Genomic DNA, 16,694 nt, shown 5'->3' on the forward strand with positions numbered 1-16,694 from the left:
AAAGACTAAGGAGTACAGTGGTACCACTAATTAAGACAAGGAGCGCTGTTTGATTGTTGCGAAGCTGTTGGAGGCGCCTGGTAGATGCCCAGTGGAGGCATTCAGCAGGCAGCTGGAGACTGGAACTAAGGAGAGGCCCAGCTCACAGTAGGTTTGTCACTATACCTGGGGGAGTGGGAGAGAAAAGCGAGTGAGCAGAAGGCAGGAAAATGCCTCCTTACAAGGGGGCAAGCAGGTTGAGAGAGGTGGAAGGGGACCCAAGAGATACGAAAACAGAGCTGGAAGGAGAGGAAGTGAAGTATCGCTTGGACTGTCAATCCAGGGCATCAATAAAAGTGGTTGTTTACATCAGTTTTGTCCAACGGAACTTCCTGAAATGATGGGAATGTCCTATATCTATGCTGTTCAATACGGTAGCTACAGGCCACATGTGGCTACCGAGCACCTGAAATGTGACAACGGAGGAACTAAATTTTTAACCTTAAAGCCAAACCCCTGTGTTTTCAAGACAGTAATTTACATAAAAGGCTGGATTTAAGATAGGAATTCATAGGCAGAAATGGTCAGCAGAATTAGTACCAAAGAGTTTAAAAGTTTTTTTCGGCTACATTCAACACAATATATCGAGAAACTCTACATTGAGTACCCTTTTGAATGGGTACTTAATTCTCAATGCGTTAATCTGAATGAATTGGCTGAAAGGGCAATTATATTGTTTGAACTGTGGCAAACCTTCAACAAATTGTTCAATTGAAATATATTTACCGCAACTGCCCATCTCATCACAACTATTCACCCTTCCCATACCCGACCCTCTTATTGGCAGCACAGGAGCTTTATTCGGTGACCATGCCCGAGAACACAGGCTTTAAGGACTAGGACCCACCACAGATAATCTAGGCATATTGGGCTCCCTGCCCCTCGCAACCAACCAGCTCTGCTATTGGCCGTTCTGAGATGTAACTCCATCGCTGTATATTCAGATCCAGGCTCCGGTGTTTCAAAGTCATTCAAAGACACCTTGCTCCCTTCCCAGAGAACTATTTTATACACCAAGAGTTTTTACAAAATCCAAAATAATTTTATTCACTTTTTCAGATTTTTGCTTCCACAAGGTGTTCAGCAAACATGCTAAGGCGACAGAATGTCTAGTTGGTCACGACATGCAACGCTGACCATTCAACTGATGACAGCAGCGACCACACCCACCTGAGCTACTGGCCCCACAGCACAAAGGGGGTTTGCGGGAACACACCGAACCCCACAGCAATCAGCAACCTGAGGTAGGTCTCTTTACAGTACAAAAGACTTCTACACCAGTGTCAGACACTGATTAGCAAGAGCTGCGTACAGTCGCAGACTTTGGAGAGAGAAAGAGACTGTGCGACAACTGCAGTGAGAAAGGAAAACAGACCCACAAAATCCTGAACCCTGTCACTGAACTGTGGAGGTGTGGGACCAGGCAAATGAAAAAGTACCACCGAAAAAAGCAGCAGTTGGCTCCCGGGTTTGGAACCAACAGATCTAGGAGCCGGAGCGCTCTGTGCAGTGGCCGGCGTCAGGAACCTGAGGCAGTGGGATACTCGGACTGGATTCTCGTTTAGAAACAACAGCAAAAAGAGGAAGGCAGGAAAGAAACTCCCCCTCGCCGAGGAATGTTTCTGATTCTCACTCCTGACAGAGGGAATGAAAAATGGTCTGGGGCATTGCCCCACTGCTCTCCTGACAGAAACAGGGAAGTGACACCAGGACAGAAAGCAGGAGCCCTGAGAATTCACGGCACTCTGCGTGGCCTCTAACGGCCCCTCTTCTACTCCACCCTGCCCTGGAGTGGTTGTGGGGAGGTGACAGAGGGGGCCGACAGAGGGCCCCCTATTGCCACACATCTTCCTTTTGGACACCCAGAAAACCTGGCACCGTGAAACAACCAGCTAGTAAGGAACAATATGCTACCCTTTCCTATAGTCTAATAGCAAAACCAGACCTCTAGTACAGCAAACTGTACAAAAATGATAGAAAGGAATTGCACTGTTATTAGCACAGTGCTTATTTTAATATAAAATAAACAGCTTACATTTTCACTGTAAATATAGGCTATGTACAGAATTATATATAGATATAGCTACACGTATAAAGCTTCATTATAGGCCTCTGATACATTTATAATAACGGTTCCCTGAACCTTTTAGAGTGCAATTAAGAACAAAAACTAAATTCTGTTTACATGAATGTGGAATAAATACAATAATCAAAATATGACTCTCCCTAAAAGTGAAACACACAAGCCAATCCTGAACTGCTGTGCGAAAGATAAAATCGGGAAAGGCAAGGTTTCGGCAGGACAGGAAGAGCAGCCCGCCCTGGGCAGGGAATGGCAATGCTCCCAAGGAAAGACGCCGGCGGCAAGAGGAGTTAGCCCTTGACAGCTATTTTGTTCTCTGTAGCAGCAAACATGGCATAGAACCGGGAGCTGTCGTTGGACAGAAGGACCGATGGGGTGTCAAACTCCACCACCTGCAAAGGAAGGAGACGCCATCAGCATGTGACTCAGGGGCACTCAGGGTGATTCAGAGGAATCCACTGCTCAGGAAGGGGGGCAAGCCCAAAAGGCCCCTGAGGACGGAATCAGGGTGACAATTCAACTAGCCCTGCCATACCCAAATGGGTTCTTTTTTCGTTTTTCTGTTTTGTTTTGTTTTAACTAACCAGGGTAAAAGGGAAAGGTTCTACAGAAAGACCTCCAGATCTCCTCCACATAATTCTTTCAGCCTTGGGTATAAAGGAACCAATCAACAAGACACTATAAGCTGCAGGGGGAAAAATTGCAGCTCAAGTCAAAAGCATAGCAGGCAAACGTCATCTTGTTGTGCAAGCTGATCTAAACCTATAGATGGAAAAGGAACAGCTCAGGATACCAGTTGGCAGGGAAAAAAAGGGACTAAGGGATGGACTCAATCAATTTTCCATGCCTAGGATGGACTTCTATGCAGTCACTGAAAATCATATTGCAGTAGAAAAGTGAACGATATGCTGGCAGAACCTGCCTCCCATGATGGTGGCTGACAACGCCACATACTTTCCCAGCCTCCCTTGCTGCCAAGGTTGTGTCCCATGCCTTTGCCCTGCAAGGGGATGGAATAAATACAATAATCAAAATGTGATCATTGCAAGATTGTCTATAGCTAACAGCACCTGCAAGGAAAGAGGGAAATGAAGAAGGCTAGCCTGGGCCAGATTGTAGGAAAGCTTGGAACAGCAGGATATGAAGTTTGTTACCACATGGTTGTAAAAAGCAAGCAACACATGGTGGCTAGCCTCAATACACCTTGGGTAATTCTAGTCTCAATACTCCTTGGGTAATTCTTGTGTATGTGAACGAATTACTACATACACATGCTCTCTGACCTAAGTCAAAGTGTCACTGTTCACAAGCAACATGAGAACCCAAGAGTGATCCTGACTCTGTCTCGATTGGGAGGGCTGCATCCCTGCCAATAGCAACCAGACCAGAGTCGCTATGGATGCTTAGAACACGCTGAGATGCCAATCAGCCGAGTCCTGCCAGGGGCCACTCTTCCTCCCAGACAAGGTCACATAGAGCCCAGGTCCCTTGGGGCTCAGTACCTGTCCCTGGGCCAGCACCATAATCCTATCAGAGCCCAGGACTGTATGCAGGCGATGGGCAATCGTCAGCATAGTGCAGTCAGCAAACGCTTCTCTGACGGTCTCTTGAATCAATAAGTCTGTCTCCGTGTCCATGGCAGCGGTGGCTTCATCTAGAATCAGAATCTGCCAGGGAAGAGAGGAAAAAAGTATCTAACGAACCTCTTAAGCATTCTGGTTAATTTAGGCTTTACTAAAATGTATTTTAGTATTTGAATTTAACACCATATATTGTTTTTTCTAAGTAGGTTACACACATATGTAAAACTACTGTTTTGCTTAGAATTGATATAACTTCAAACCCATGTTTGCCTTGATGCCTATAAATAAAAGGATATGCATGTAATACTCATCTAACAAAATGCTCACCCTATGTGCTCTAACTCTGAGCAGTATGATAATCTCATTGGCCAGAAACAAAAGTCGCCCTTGGACACTGAAGGCCCAGGGAAGTTAAAAACAAAAAACACCCATATACCCAAATTGTGTCAGGGTTAATCCAGAAACATCTCCGGGCATTCTCTTAAAAAAGTGCCACTGGGCTCAGAGCCAGGAATGCCTTTGGACCTCATGCCACAAGGAGGGGCTGTTCTTCTACCTTCCCGTTCTTTTCTGCTGCTCCCCTTCCCCAGCACCCACCCGACTACCTTACCTTACAGTGACGGAGCAACGCTCTGGCTATGCACAAGAGCTGCCGTTCCCCCACCGAGAAGTTTTCCCCATTCTCCAGCACTTCAGATTCAAGTTTCAGAGGTAGCTGAGCAATCTGGGGAGAAAGAAAGCAGAAATTAGAAGGGTAAAAAAGTAAATTTTGAAAAAAGATCCATTACATTTTCCAAAAATCCAATAGTTAAGGTAAATTATTCTGAAACAGATGAAGGAAGTACTAGCCAAGAACCTGGCTCATCTGGAAAGAAGGCACAGGTGGGACTAGCATGTGCACCAGGACCACACTTCCCAGGACAGTCCCTACTTCAAATGTACTATTCTGTTAGCTCATACCGTCAAAATGTCCTGAACATTCCAATTCTTTTCCGTTTGTTTGGTTTTTTTAAAAATTAGTTTCAGGTACACAAGACAAAGTAATACTTAGATGTTTATCATTTATATCCCTCACACTGTGTGAACCCCCCCCCCCATCCATTATCCCTCTGACATCACACACAGCCATTACATTTCCACTGTCTCTATTCCTAATGCTGTACTCCACTTCTTGTAAGTACATACATATACACATACACACACACAAACACACACACACATATAAAATTATAGTTGGCATTCATTATTGTTCAGCTTCAGGTGTACAGTGCAGTGATCAGGCATCTACATCATCCCTGAGGTGGTCTCCCAAATGGGACAAGTGTCCATCGGATACCCTACAAAATCTTTACAACATTATTGATTACGTTCCCCAAATTAATTTTCAAAACCCCGTGGCAATCTCGTGGTTACTGACTGTTTCTAATCTCCTCACCTTCCCCTTTATCCCCACTGCCCCGCCCATCTAGCAACCCTCAGTTTTTCCTCTATGTCTCCAAAACTGTTTCTGATTAGTTCATTCACTTATTATTTTCTTTAGATTCCACATATAAGGGAGATCATATGGTATTTGTCTTTCTCTGTCTGACTTATGTCACTTAACATAATGTTCTCTAGGTCCATACATGTTGCTGCAAATGGTAAGATTTCTGTCTTCTTTATGGCTGCATAATACTCCATTGCATAAATGTACCACAGTTTCTTAATTCAGTTGTCTACCGATGGGCATTTCGGTTGTTTCCATGTCTTGGCTATTGTGTATAGTGCTGCAATAAATATAGGAGTGCGTAAAGATTTTTGAATTAGAGTTTTGTATTTCTCCAGATAGATACCTAGGAGTGGAATTGCTGGATCATAATGTAGTTCCAACTTCAGATTTTTGAGATACCTCCATACTGTTTTCCACAGTGGCTGCACCAATCTGCAATCCCACGAACAGTGCACAAGCGTTCCTTTTTCTCCACATCTGCGCCAGCACTTGTTGTTTGTTGATTTATTATGATAGACATTCTGACAGGGGTGAGGTGGTATCTCATTGTGGTTTTTATTTGCATTTCTCTGATGGTTAGTGAGGTTGAGCATTTCTTCATATGTCTGTTTGCCATCTGTATGTCCTTTTTAGAAAAATGTCTCTTCATGTCCTCTGCCCATTTTTTAATTGGGTTATTTTTTCGGAGTTGAGTTGAGTGAGTTTTTAATAAATTTGTGATATTAACCCCTTATCAGATATATCATTGGCAAATATCTTTTTCCATTCAGTAGGCTCCCATTTTGTTTTAATGATGGTTTTCTTTGCTGTGAAAAAAACTTTTTAGTTTGATGTAATCCCACATGTTTATTTTTTCTCTTACTTCCTTCGCGCGAGGGGATATATCAGTAAAAATGTTACTCTGGGTAATGTCTGTGAAGTTTCTTCCAGGAATTTTATGGTTTCAGATCTTACATTTAAGTCTTTAAGCCATTTTGAACTTATTTTTGTATATGGTGTAAGGAGGTGGTCCAGCTTCATTTTTTTGCATCTGTCTGTCCAGGTTTCCCAGCACCATTTATTGAATAGACTGTCTTTACCCCACCGTACATTCTTGCTTCCATTGTCGTAGATTAAACGGCCATATAGGCATGGATTTATTTCTGGACTCTCTATTCTAGTCCATTGATCTATGTGTCTGTTTTACAGATCTTTCACTTCTTTGGTTAAATTTATTCCCAGGTATTTTATAGTCTTTGGAGCAATTGTAAATGGGACTGTTTTTTTTAATTTCTCCTGATGTTTTATTACTGGTATATACAAATACAACTGATTTCTGAATATTAATTTTGTATCCTGCTACTTTACTAAATTCATCTATCAGCTCTAATAGTTTCTTGGTGGAGTCTTTAGGGTTCTCTATATATAGTATCATATCATCTGCATATAATGACAATTTTACTTCCTCCTTACCGATTTGGATGCCTTTTATTTCTTTTTCTTGTCTGATTGCTGTGGCTAGAACTTCCAGCACTATGTTGAATAGAAGTGGAGAAAGTGGGCAACCTTGCCTTGTTCCTGATCTTAAGGGGAATGGTTTTAGCTTTTCCCCATTGAGTATGATGTTAGCTGTGGGTTTATCATATATGGCCTTTATTATGTTGAGATATGATCCCTCTATTCCCACTTTCTTAAGGGTTTTTTATCATAAATTGCTGCTGGACTTTGTCAAATGCTTTTTCTGCATCTATTGATATGATCATGTGATTTTTATTTTTCATTTTGTTAATGTGGTGTATCACATTAATTGATTTGCGGATGTTGAACCACCCTTGCATACCAGGGATGAATCTCACTTGATCATGGTGTATGATCTTTTTAATATATTGCTGAATTCTGTTCGCTAATATTTTGTTGAGGATTTTTGCATCTATATTCATTAGAGATATCGGCCTGTAGTTTTCTTTTTTTGTGGTGTCTTTGTCTGATTTTGGGATCAGGGTAATAGTGGTTTCGTAAAAAGTGTTTGGGAGTTTTCCCTCCTTCTGGATTTTTTGGAAGAGCTTGAGGAGACTAGGTGATAATTCTTTTTTGAACGTTTTGTAAAATTCACCTGTAAAGCCATCTGGTCCAGGGCTTTTGTTTGTTGGGAGATTGTTGATTACGGATTCAATTTCCCTGGTGTTAATCAGTCTATTCAGGTTTTCTATTTCTTCTTGAGTTAGTCTTGGAAGGTTGTACGCCTCTAGAAAATTGTCCATTTCTTCCAGATTGTCAAATTTGTTGGCATATAATTGCTCATAGTAATTTCTTAAAATTTTTTGTATTTCTGCGGTGTCTGTTGTCACTTCTCCTCTTTCATTTCTGATTTTATTAATTTGGGTCCTCTCTCTCTTTTTTTTAATGAGTCTGGCTAAAGGTTTGTCAATTTTGTTTATCTTCTCTAAGAACCAACTCTTGGATTCATTGATCTTTTGTATTGTTTTTCTGGTTTCTATTTCATTTATTTCCGCTCTGATCTTTATTATCTCCTTCCTTGTACTTCCTTTGGGCTTATTTTGCTGTTCTTTTTCCAGACCCCTTAAGTGTAAAGATAAACTGTTGATTAATGATGCTTCTTGTTTCTTTAGGTAGGCCTGCAATGCTATGAATTTCCCTCTTAGGACTGCTTTCGCGACATCCCATAGATTTTGGGTCATCGTGTTTTCATTTTCGTTTGTCTCAAGATATCTTTTGATTTCTTCTTTGATCTCCTGGTTGACCCATTCATTATTTAGTAACATGTTATTCAGCCTCCATGAATTGGTGTGTCTTCCAGTTTTTTTCCTGTAGTTCATTTCTAATTTCATAGCACTGTGGTCAGAGAAGACAATTGGTATGATTTCAATTTTCTTAAATTTATCAAGACTTGTTTTGTGGCCTAACATATGGTCTATCTTGGAAAATGTTCCATGTGCGCTTGAGAAGAACGTGTATTCTGCAGCTTTGGGGTGAAATGCTCTGAAAATATCGATTAAATCCAAGTGGTCCAATGTGTCATTTAAGGCTGTTGTTTCCATATTGATTTTCTGTCTGGAAGACCTGTCCCTTGTTGTCAGAGGTGTGTTGAAGTCCCCTACTATGATAGTGTTACTGTTGATCTCTGTCTTTATGTCAGTCAATATCTGTTTTATATATTTAGGTGCTCCTATGTTGGGTACATAGATGTTTACTAGGGTTATGTCCTCTTGTCGGATCGATCCCTTTATTATTATATAGTGCCCATCTTTGTCTTTTAATATGTTCTTCATTTTAAAGTCTATTTTGTCAGATATAAGTATTGCAACTCCAGCTTTGTTCTCATTTCCATTTGCATGAAATATCTTACTCCAACCCTTCACTTTCACCCTGTGTGTGTCTTTTGATCTGAGGTGAGTCTCTTGTATACAGCATATACAAGGGTCTTGCTTTCTTATCCACTCAGCCACCCTATGTCTCTTGATTGGAGCATTTAATCCGTTTACGTTTAAAGTGATTATTGATAGGTACATAGTTATTGTCATTTTTAAATTTGTAGTTAGATTGTTTTCATCTTTCTTCTATTTACAGAAGTCCTTTTAGTATTTCTTGCAATGCTGGCTTGGTGGTAATAAATTCCTTTAGCTTATTCTTTTCTGGGAAGCTCTTTATCTCTCCATCAACTTTAAATGATAGCCTTGCTGGATAAAGCAATCTAGGTCGTAGGCCTTTGTTTTCCATCACTTTGAGTATCTCCTGCCACTCCCTCCTGGCCTTCAATGTTTCTGTAGAAAAGTCATTTGACAGTCTTATGGGAGTTCCCTTGTATGTAACCCTCTGTCTTTCTCTTGCTGCTTTTAGTATTTTCTCTTTGTCTTTAACCTTTGCCATTTTAACTATAATGTGTCTTGGTGTGGGCCTGTTTGGGTTTATCCTGGTTGGAACTCTCTATACTTCCTGGGCTTGTATGTTGGTTTCCTTCATCAGGTTAGGGAAGTTTTCGGACATTATTCAAATATGTTCTCAATCCCTTGCTTCCTCTCTTCACATTCTGGTATTCCTATGATGCGCATGTTGTTGCACTTGATGTTATCCCAGAGGTCTCTTAAACCATCTTCATTGTTTTTTATTCTTTTGTTTTTCTGTTGTTCTGTTTGGGTGATCTCTGCTAACTTGTCTTCTAAGTCGCTGATTTGATCCTCTGCCTCATCTAACCTGCTGTTAATTCCTTCAAGTGAGTTCTTTATTTCAATAATTGTGTTCTTTAGTTCTAACTGGTTGTTCATTATGATTTCTACATCCTTCTTTATGTCATCTCTAAGTTCCTTAAACATTCTTATCATCAGTGTTCTGAACTCTGTCTCTGATAGGTTGGTTACCTCTGTTTCATTTGGTTCCAATTCTGGAGGTTTCTTCTGTTCTTTTATTTGGGACATGTTTCTTTGTTTCCCCATTCTAGCTGACTCTCTGTGTTTGCTTCGATGTATTAGGTAGATCCCTTAGAGTTCTTAGTTCTTGCTGGGTTATCTTATGTAGTATATGTCCTTTATATTTGACTTGCACTACTTCGTTCTTCTCCTCTGCGTGTGCTCCAAAGCTGACTCCTGTGTTGTGTATACTGTCCTGTTAAAGAAGATCTTTAATTGCTTTTCACTTGTGAGTAGGTGGGGTTAACTCCTAGGCTGACTAGTTGTGAGACTTGGCTCTGCCCACCGCAGGGTGTTCTGCTGCGTGAGGGTTGACCGCTTAAATGTGGTTTGGCCTCTATGGGCTCTTGTGACTGTAAAGGCTTCCCTCTGGGTGTTTTACTTGTAGGTCAAACCTGGTAGTACTCTGGTTTGGTCTGGAGTTGGCCTCTGCATATGTTGAATCTTGTGCCTGTTAAGCTGGGCCCTGGTAGGGCAATTTCAGAACAAAGCAAATCACCAAGCACAACAACAACAACAACAACAAAGAAAAAATCAAATACCTTCACATGTAAAAACAACCGACAACCCCCACTCAACACAGGCAAAGATATCAAAGATATAAAGACAAAACAAAACAAAACAAAAAGCAGCGCCAGTCTTGGCTTAAGCCCACCAAGTAATCTCCAGGTTGTCCTCTGCTGTACCAAAGAGTCCTCTGCGTATTGTGCAGGCAGAGCCAGTTAGCTGGTGCCCAGAGTGACGTTGGGACTGCAGATTTAGATGCGTGGGGCTGAGGGGTCTGGATGGTAGTTTCTACAAAGTCAGTGCAGTTTCTGCTCTTGCCTGCACATATGCACACTGAGAGTAGCACCACCAGCCCTGTGTCCAGTTCTCCTGAGTCTTAGGGCACCTCTTCCGTGTGTGTGTGTGTGTGTGTGTGTGTGTGTGTGTGTGTGTGGTGGGTGGGAGATTTCTGAGCTGCTGAAAGCCCAGAGCTGCATCTGCCGCTTACTGCTGACCCCTGGGAGTGCCTCTGCAGTTGTAATTGTCCTGCCCTAGGCAGGCCAGAAAGGGTTGGGGCTGGGGATGGAGGGGTCTTCTCTCTCCCAACCCAGCAAAAATCACACTCTTCCCAGCCTCTTCCCTGGGTCAGAGCTGCACACCAGTCTTCCCAGAGCCTGAGCACTAAGGCTCCTCTGTAATCTGACACGACTCCTCAGTTCAGGGGCCAGTTTAAGTCTCTGGGGGGTAGGATTGCAAGAGCAGGGGGAGGGGCCCAGGTATGGAGTTTGTGTCCTTTGTCCGGCCTAGGGCCCAACTGGAGGTCTCACTGAGGTTATTGCCTCAAATGCTGGATATGCTGCCCCCTCGGCAGGAGAGATCAGCTGTGGGACACAGGAAAAGAGCCCACCTCCTGGCTTTTGTGTTCTCTGTTCTGTCCTGGGATCCCCTGCGTCTCTGCAGCTGCAGATGCCGGATGCGTTTCCACTACCACAGGTGCGGACTGTATTTCCACAGTTGTAAATACGGACCGCGTCCCCAAAGCCGCAGATGCGGGCTGCGTCCCCAAAGCCGCAGATACGGGCTGCGTCCCCAAGACTTGGGCTCCAGCGGAGGGACAGTGACTCGGGGGGCCTTGAGGATACACAGGGGGCAGACTGAGGAGTGTGGCATCAGTGGGAAGACTGGAGGACAGTCGGCATTTTCCCCTGAGGGATCCTCTCTCCAATTATTTTCATGTCTCCAAATCCTGGCAGAGAGTGGCCCTAATTTTTGGGTCACTGGGAGATGGGGTAAACAAAACTGCTGTCTTTCTGATGTGTACAGCTTGACAGGCCCATGGCTGTCAAACTTCTTTTGGTAAGCTATAGAACCTATTCTCCAAATGTAATTGTTTGAGGACGCCCAACCTGAAAGAGGTAAAACAGGGGAACCTGAGCTTCACTTAGCACAGGGGCGTGAGAGCACGTCCTCCAGGGGAGGGGTACTGATCTGTAGACTGGCCCCTGGAGGGCACCGGCTGAGCTACCCTAAGAGGTCTATGAATCTATATGCATACCGCATGTTTTCCGCAGACTCAATCAGTGATATATCTTTTGCACATATATAGATACTTCAAAAGCCTGCTATACTGTTATGATTAATAAAATATAAATTAATTTACAAGCATTAGTGAGTGCTGAGTGGTTGTCATTTATATCTTCATAATCAATGGATAGTAAAAAGGGCAATTTGATCATGGGCTTGGGGGGAGAGGCGAGGGTCAGGAAATATCAACTTTTATGCCCTTTCTGAAATGCCTGGGAAACCCTGCTCTAAAGTGCTCCTCCACAGACATCCTGGAAGTAGAGGGTCATGCCAGGCTGGACAGAAGCAGCCCAAGAAGGCTCACGAATGACCACAGCATTGCTGCATTTCCACCCTTGAAATTCCAGCAAAGCTTGCCCTCAGTTCTTTACTTACACATTCTTCTTCGTGTTTTGTTGTTGTTGTTGTTGATGTTTTACTTATTTTTATTTGCTTAAAGTAAGAAGAGGTCCCAGATTTTTAAATGCCTCAGGTCCCAGAATAGCTACCTCCAGCCAGGTTTCAGGGCTGTGAAGTAGCTACTGGCCTAAATAGGAAAATTCCACCAAAAGGAGATTGAATTTTTTCCCTCAACATACATTTTTGCTTTAAGGTTGTCAAAACGATGCCATCTAAGAGGAGTGGTTTAAATACAAGCAGAAGCTGATATGGATTAACTCTCACAGGATAATCTTTTTTGCTTTCTAAGAAGCCTTGAACCTTTGCATCTTATTTCTCTTCAACAGTCATGGCAGTATCTTAGGAGAGATTTCTCAGCTTACAGCCACAGGCTAGGAGAAATAAGGAGTAACATGGCGTGGGCATCCTGGTATTTCTAGTCTTGTACATGAAGTCTTGATATGTACACATATCCTGGGACAGAGCATATTTGGGAAGAAACAGCTTGCCATTGATAACTCGTGTCATACAATATCCAGCACAGATGCTGGTGTTGATGGTTAGGCAATAAGCATATTCTTTCCTTTTGACATGTAACATATTCTCAGTTGGAATACAAAGAGACACTGCTTGCCCACATGCAGGGCCAAAAAGCACGGCCATCAGGAAGATAGCACTCGTGCCCACAGTATACGAGATCACGTAGTAAAGCTCCTCATTCCAAGTGTCACTTAGCTCCACTGGGCAGTGAAATGGCAAGCTTGCTGACAGACTCACGGGCTCTGAGGTCCAGCGCTGGGGCAGCAGCCCGAAAGGTGCCAGGGACACACAGAGAGAAACCGAACCATCTGGCTTCAGGGTGAGGGCTGGAGGGGCAGCCCTCTCCCTGACAGGGCAGAAGCCATTGCCCCTTTGCCAACACCTCCCCTCCCCCACATGTTGACACAGGCAATAGCCATATCTGAGTCTCCATCAACCTCTACTTACACATTCTTTCATGTGTGTCCTTTCCAAGGCATCCCAAATCTGGTCTTCAGTGTACTGGTTGAAGGGATCCAAATTTGATCTAGGGAGAAACATAACAGGAATTTCTCAGTGACCAACATGTAAGCGACAATACTGCAAAGGCTGTCTGAGATAAAAGTTTAAACATGCATGGAAAAAGGAGGGTGTAACTCCTGTTAAGTTCACAGATGGCTCATTCCCCAAATAGCCAGAGGTGGAAGCTGAGACAGCAGCACTGCCTCTGAGAACAGACAGGGTCTCCCTTGCTTTTTTTGTAAAGCTTTGTTTTATTTTAACTTTTATAACAGTTACATAGAAAACGTTAAGAAATATAGATATGCAAAACACAAAACAAAAACCAATACATGTTTTAATCTTTAATTAACCTCTAATCACACCCCTAAAAACAAACACTGTTAGCATTTTGGCATATATTCTAGATTTTTTTCCTATGCATATACATATTAAAATACATCTCTACGTACAAACTTAGGAAAATGCCCTTTTTCTTTCTGATATACCAGGGTGAGAACAGGGACCCGATAACAGCTAGCTGACCAGGAAAAGGAGCAGAACCAGGAGAAAGGCAGAGGGAAATTAGAATAAAGGGCAAATGAAGAGGAAGGATTTCACTGGTTCAGAAAACCAGCTTGGGAACTCTTCTTGCTTCCTGTCCCCACAGTACCTGCTACACAGAAATCAAGGACACCAAAAGAATAGGACTAGACATTTTTGGAAATGTTACAGACAGAAGAAAAAGATCTTGGTCATGAAGGATGAGGGTAGAGAGGTAGTAGTGGAACAGATATTTGGTGGAAATTGGGATGTCACATTAACTTGGGGGGTCTTGTCTCAATCTAAACATGATGTTTACGACGCTAGTACTCTGAAAGGTATTAGGTATAATTTGCTTTGCTCATAAATTATGCTTGGCATATGGGAAAATCTTTTTAGCTCTGTGCCTCATTTATCCCCATGTCTGGGGTTACTAATTACAGGCATGCAAGGACAAGCAGGTCACCATCACAGAGGGGCTCACCTGAGTCCAGGAGGAAGGCTGAAACCTGCTTCGCCATGTCCTCTGGGCTGTCTCTGGAGACTCAACCTGACCCTGCTCTCTTGTGCCTCTTGCCCTTGGCACATGTGCTTCCCCCCTACGTGGAACATGCACACCTCTCCCCACCCTTGTACTTGAGAGACGATGGTAAAAGCCAGGGCTCTGGAGCCAGGCTGGTTGATTCCTCTACAGCTTCTATCAATGACAGCTATGTGAGCCTGCCCCGGGGGCCTAACCATGCTTCTGTTCCTCATGTGCAAGACAGGATAAAAGAGGACCTCATCGAAAGGCTGTTGTGAGGACTACACGTCACGGGTATAAAGCACCTGTAAGAGCCCCTGCTTCTGGGTGGGCACTGTGAATGTGAGAGCGATTGGAAGGCTGTTATCATCACCATCATCGCTATTCCTTGGCCATGATTCCTCCTCGTCCTTCAGGGCTCATCTTAGATGCTTCTTTAGGAAGCGTCTCCTGACCCTTCAAGTCTGGATGAGCTGTCCCTCTGTCACCCTTACTATGGCACTCATCACTCTGTTCCTTCGTCTCTCTGCCCCATTGGATCAGGATCACTGTCTGGATTTTATTCACAGCTGTATCCCATGTATACCATCTAGTATTTTTTGTATGAATACAAGAACTTATTTCTCTCATCCTTATTTGACTTCCTGATAAGAGGTATTAATATGTCACAACTTAAGTATTTGGGTAATAACAGGAGCAAAGAGCCGTACAGTGGAGAGAAAGTGTGTACACACACAGGATCTGAGCAGACTGGGCTCAAATCTCTGCTCTGCCTCTTACCACCTACATGACTTTAGACAAATTACGGCTCAGCTATAAAATGGGGATGCAGTGAGATGGCTTGGTAGGTTATTGTAAACAGTAGATAGTGTATGTACAGTGCCTGGAACACAGTGGACACTCGATAACTGGCAGCTGTTAAACTGACAACGTACATCTGGACATGTTAGGTGTCTGGTTCCAATGTTTGGTGGTTTTCTGACTCATGTATTCATGCATTTTCCAAGTGGACACGATAACCCAGGATCCTGAATAACCAGGATCAGAAATTGTTCTGGTGAAGTCCTATCTGTGAAAGGTCTGAATGGGGAAGACTGATCTTCAAAGGCCTGACATTTAGGAAGAGCCCTCTTATTTAAAGAGGAAGGTGGTCTGATTTGTTGATGACCTAAAAATTCCTTAGAGCTCTTTACAAGAGTCTTTTGGAAGTTCTTACCAGTTCCACTAAGACAAAGAAAGAAAGACAGAAAAAGAGAGAGAGAGAGAGAGGGAGGGAGGAGGGGGGAGGGAGGGAGGGAGGGAGGGAGGGAGGGAGGGAGGGAGGAAGGGAAGGCTCCCCAAAGCAATAGAATAATTTAGAGACAACTGAAAGACCTTTGGACTCTAAGAACCTGCTTCAAATTTGGAGCAACTTCCATTCCATCTAGAGTGTTAGCTGCTTCTGTCTGAAGGCGTTTGGGCCCAGAATAAACCAAAACAGAAAGAGTCACTTGTGGGCATTGTTGCTGTGATCATGAGCTGAGAGCTAGAGATATTCCTTTAAAATAATAATAATAATGGGCAGATCAAAAAGGAGTGAGGGCATCTGAAAAGGAAGAAATGAGGACACTGCTTCTTGCTAACAAATGGACACCAGGCAGAGGTGCTCCAGGGGCTGAGAAGGTGCTTGTCTCCCCACAAGGAGACTGAAGAAGACTCAGACAGACTGTAGTGACAGCTGCAGTCAGTGAGTCTCACTGAGGGACAGATTAACCCCCAGCAGAGCTAGGCTGCGACCATCTACAAGGATGCAAAGCGCTCCAGCAGGGGCTGGTTAGGGCAGAGTCAGAGATAGGCTTCCTCACACCAGGAAGCACAGGGCCCTCTGGAGGAAGAAAAGGATTGCCAAGGCCATGAACGAAGGAAAGTCGTTTGTTTAGGGCTGGATGAAAAGGGACCTCTCTTCTTGGAGCCAACTATCAGGGCAAAAGGCAGAGAAAAGGCACTGGCCACAGCTATTGGAATGGACTGATATTCTGGCTAATCTGGGGTGGGGTGTGCCCCCATATGGTCTGGTCTATCATTTAGATTGTAGGCTGTCTGTATGCAGAACTATTCCAGCACTTTTACCTTGTGACTTTTTTTGAGTTTTGTTTGTTTCATTTTGGTTTTACCTTGCTTTCCCACTAAGAGGTCCTTATATGTTTTAATTGCATGTTGGTATCCCAAGAAGATATACCCATCCTCAGTGCTGGTTAGTGGTGATGGAGATACAGTCTCCAAATCTGGAGTCTCTAGGAGGAAGCTGAGGAAATAGCTGATCTATCCTGCCCTTGCTTTGGGAAACTCATTATATAGGCTTTCTAATTTTCTAAGAAAAGCAAAAGAACTCCAAAAGCTGAATGTTCTTTGGGATCTCTAAGAAAACTGAGAGGATATAGGAGGATAGAAGGTCTGGGACTTTGTCTTCAGTGTCTACCACTGGCTTAAAAAGCCAAAATTACAGCTGGCGGAAAATGAAACTTACATGATTTCCTAAGTTTGCAGAGCTGAGCCCAAATAGCACTCTGAGCTCCATAACTAAAAC

The 16,694-nt window shown here is 43.3% G+C and overlaps 1 protein-coding gene across 4 annotated transcripts in view; it reads right to left on the reverse strand.

Annotated features, from left to right (window-relative positions):
• Positions 1-1,059: 1,059 nt before the first annotated feature.
• Positions 1,060-16,694, reverse strand: part of ABCC5 (ATP binding cassette subfamily C member 5) — a 78,181-nt gene continuing 62,546 nt past the window's right edge. For all 4 annotated transcript variants that reach the window (XM_019735793.2, XM_074328740.1, XM_019735795.2 and 1 more), the window contains exons 27-30: positions 13,033-13,111; positions 4,316-4,429; positions 3,625-3,789; positions 1,060-2,514 (exon numbers count right to left, since the gene is read on the reverse strand). In XM_019735793.2, coding sequence (XP_019591352.1) covers positions 2,413-2,514; positions 3,625-3,789; positions 4,316-4,429; positions 13,033-13,111 — 460 coding nt within the window. In that variant the 3' untranslated portion in view covers positions 1,060-2,412. The remainder of the gene's footprint in view (positions 2,515-3,624; positions 3,790-4,315; positions 4,430-13,032; positions 13,112-16,694) is intronic.

This window comes from Rhinolophus sinicus, linkage group LG01 (assembly GCF_036562045.2).
Source record: "Rhinolophus sinicus isolate RSC01 linkage group LG01, ASM3656204v1, whole genome shotgun sequence".
NCBI lineage: Eukaryota > Metazoa > Chordata > Mammalia > Chiroptera > Rhinolophidae > Rhinolophus > Rhinolophus sinicus.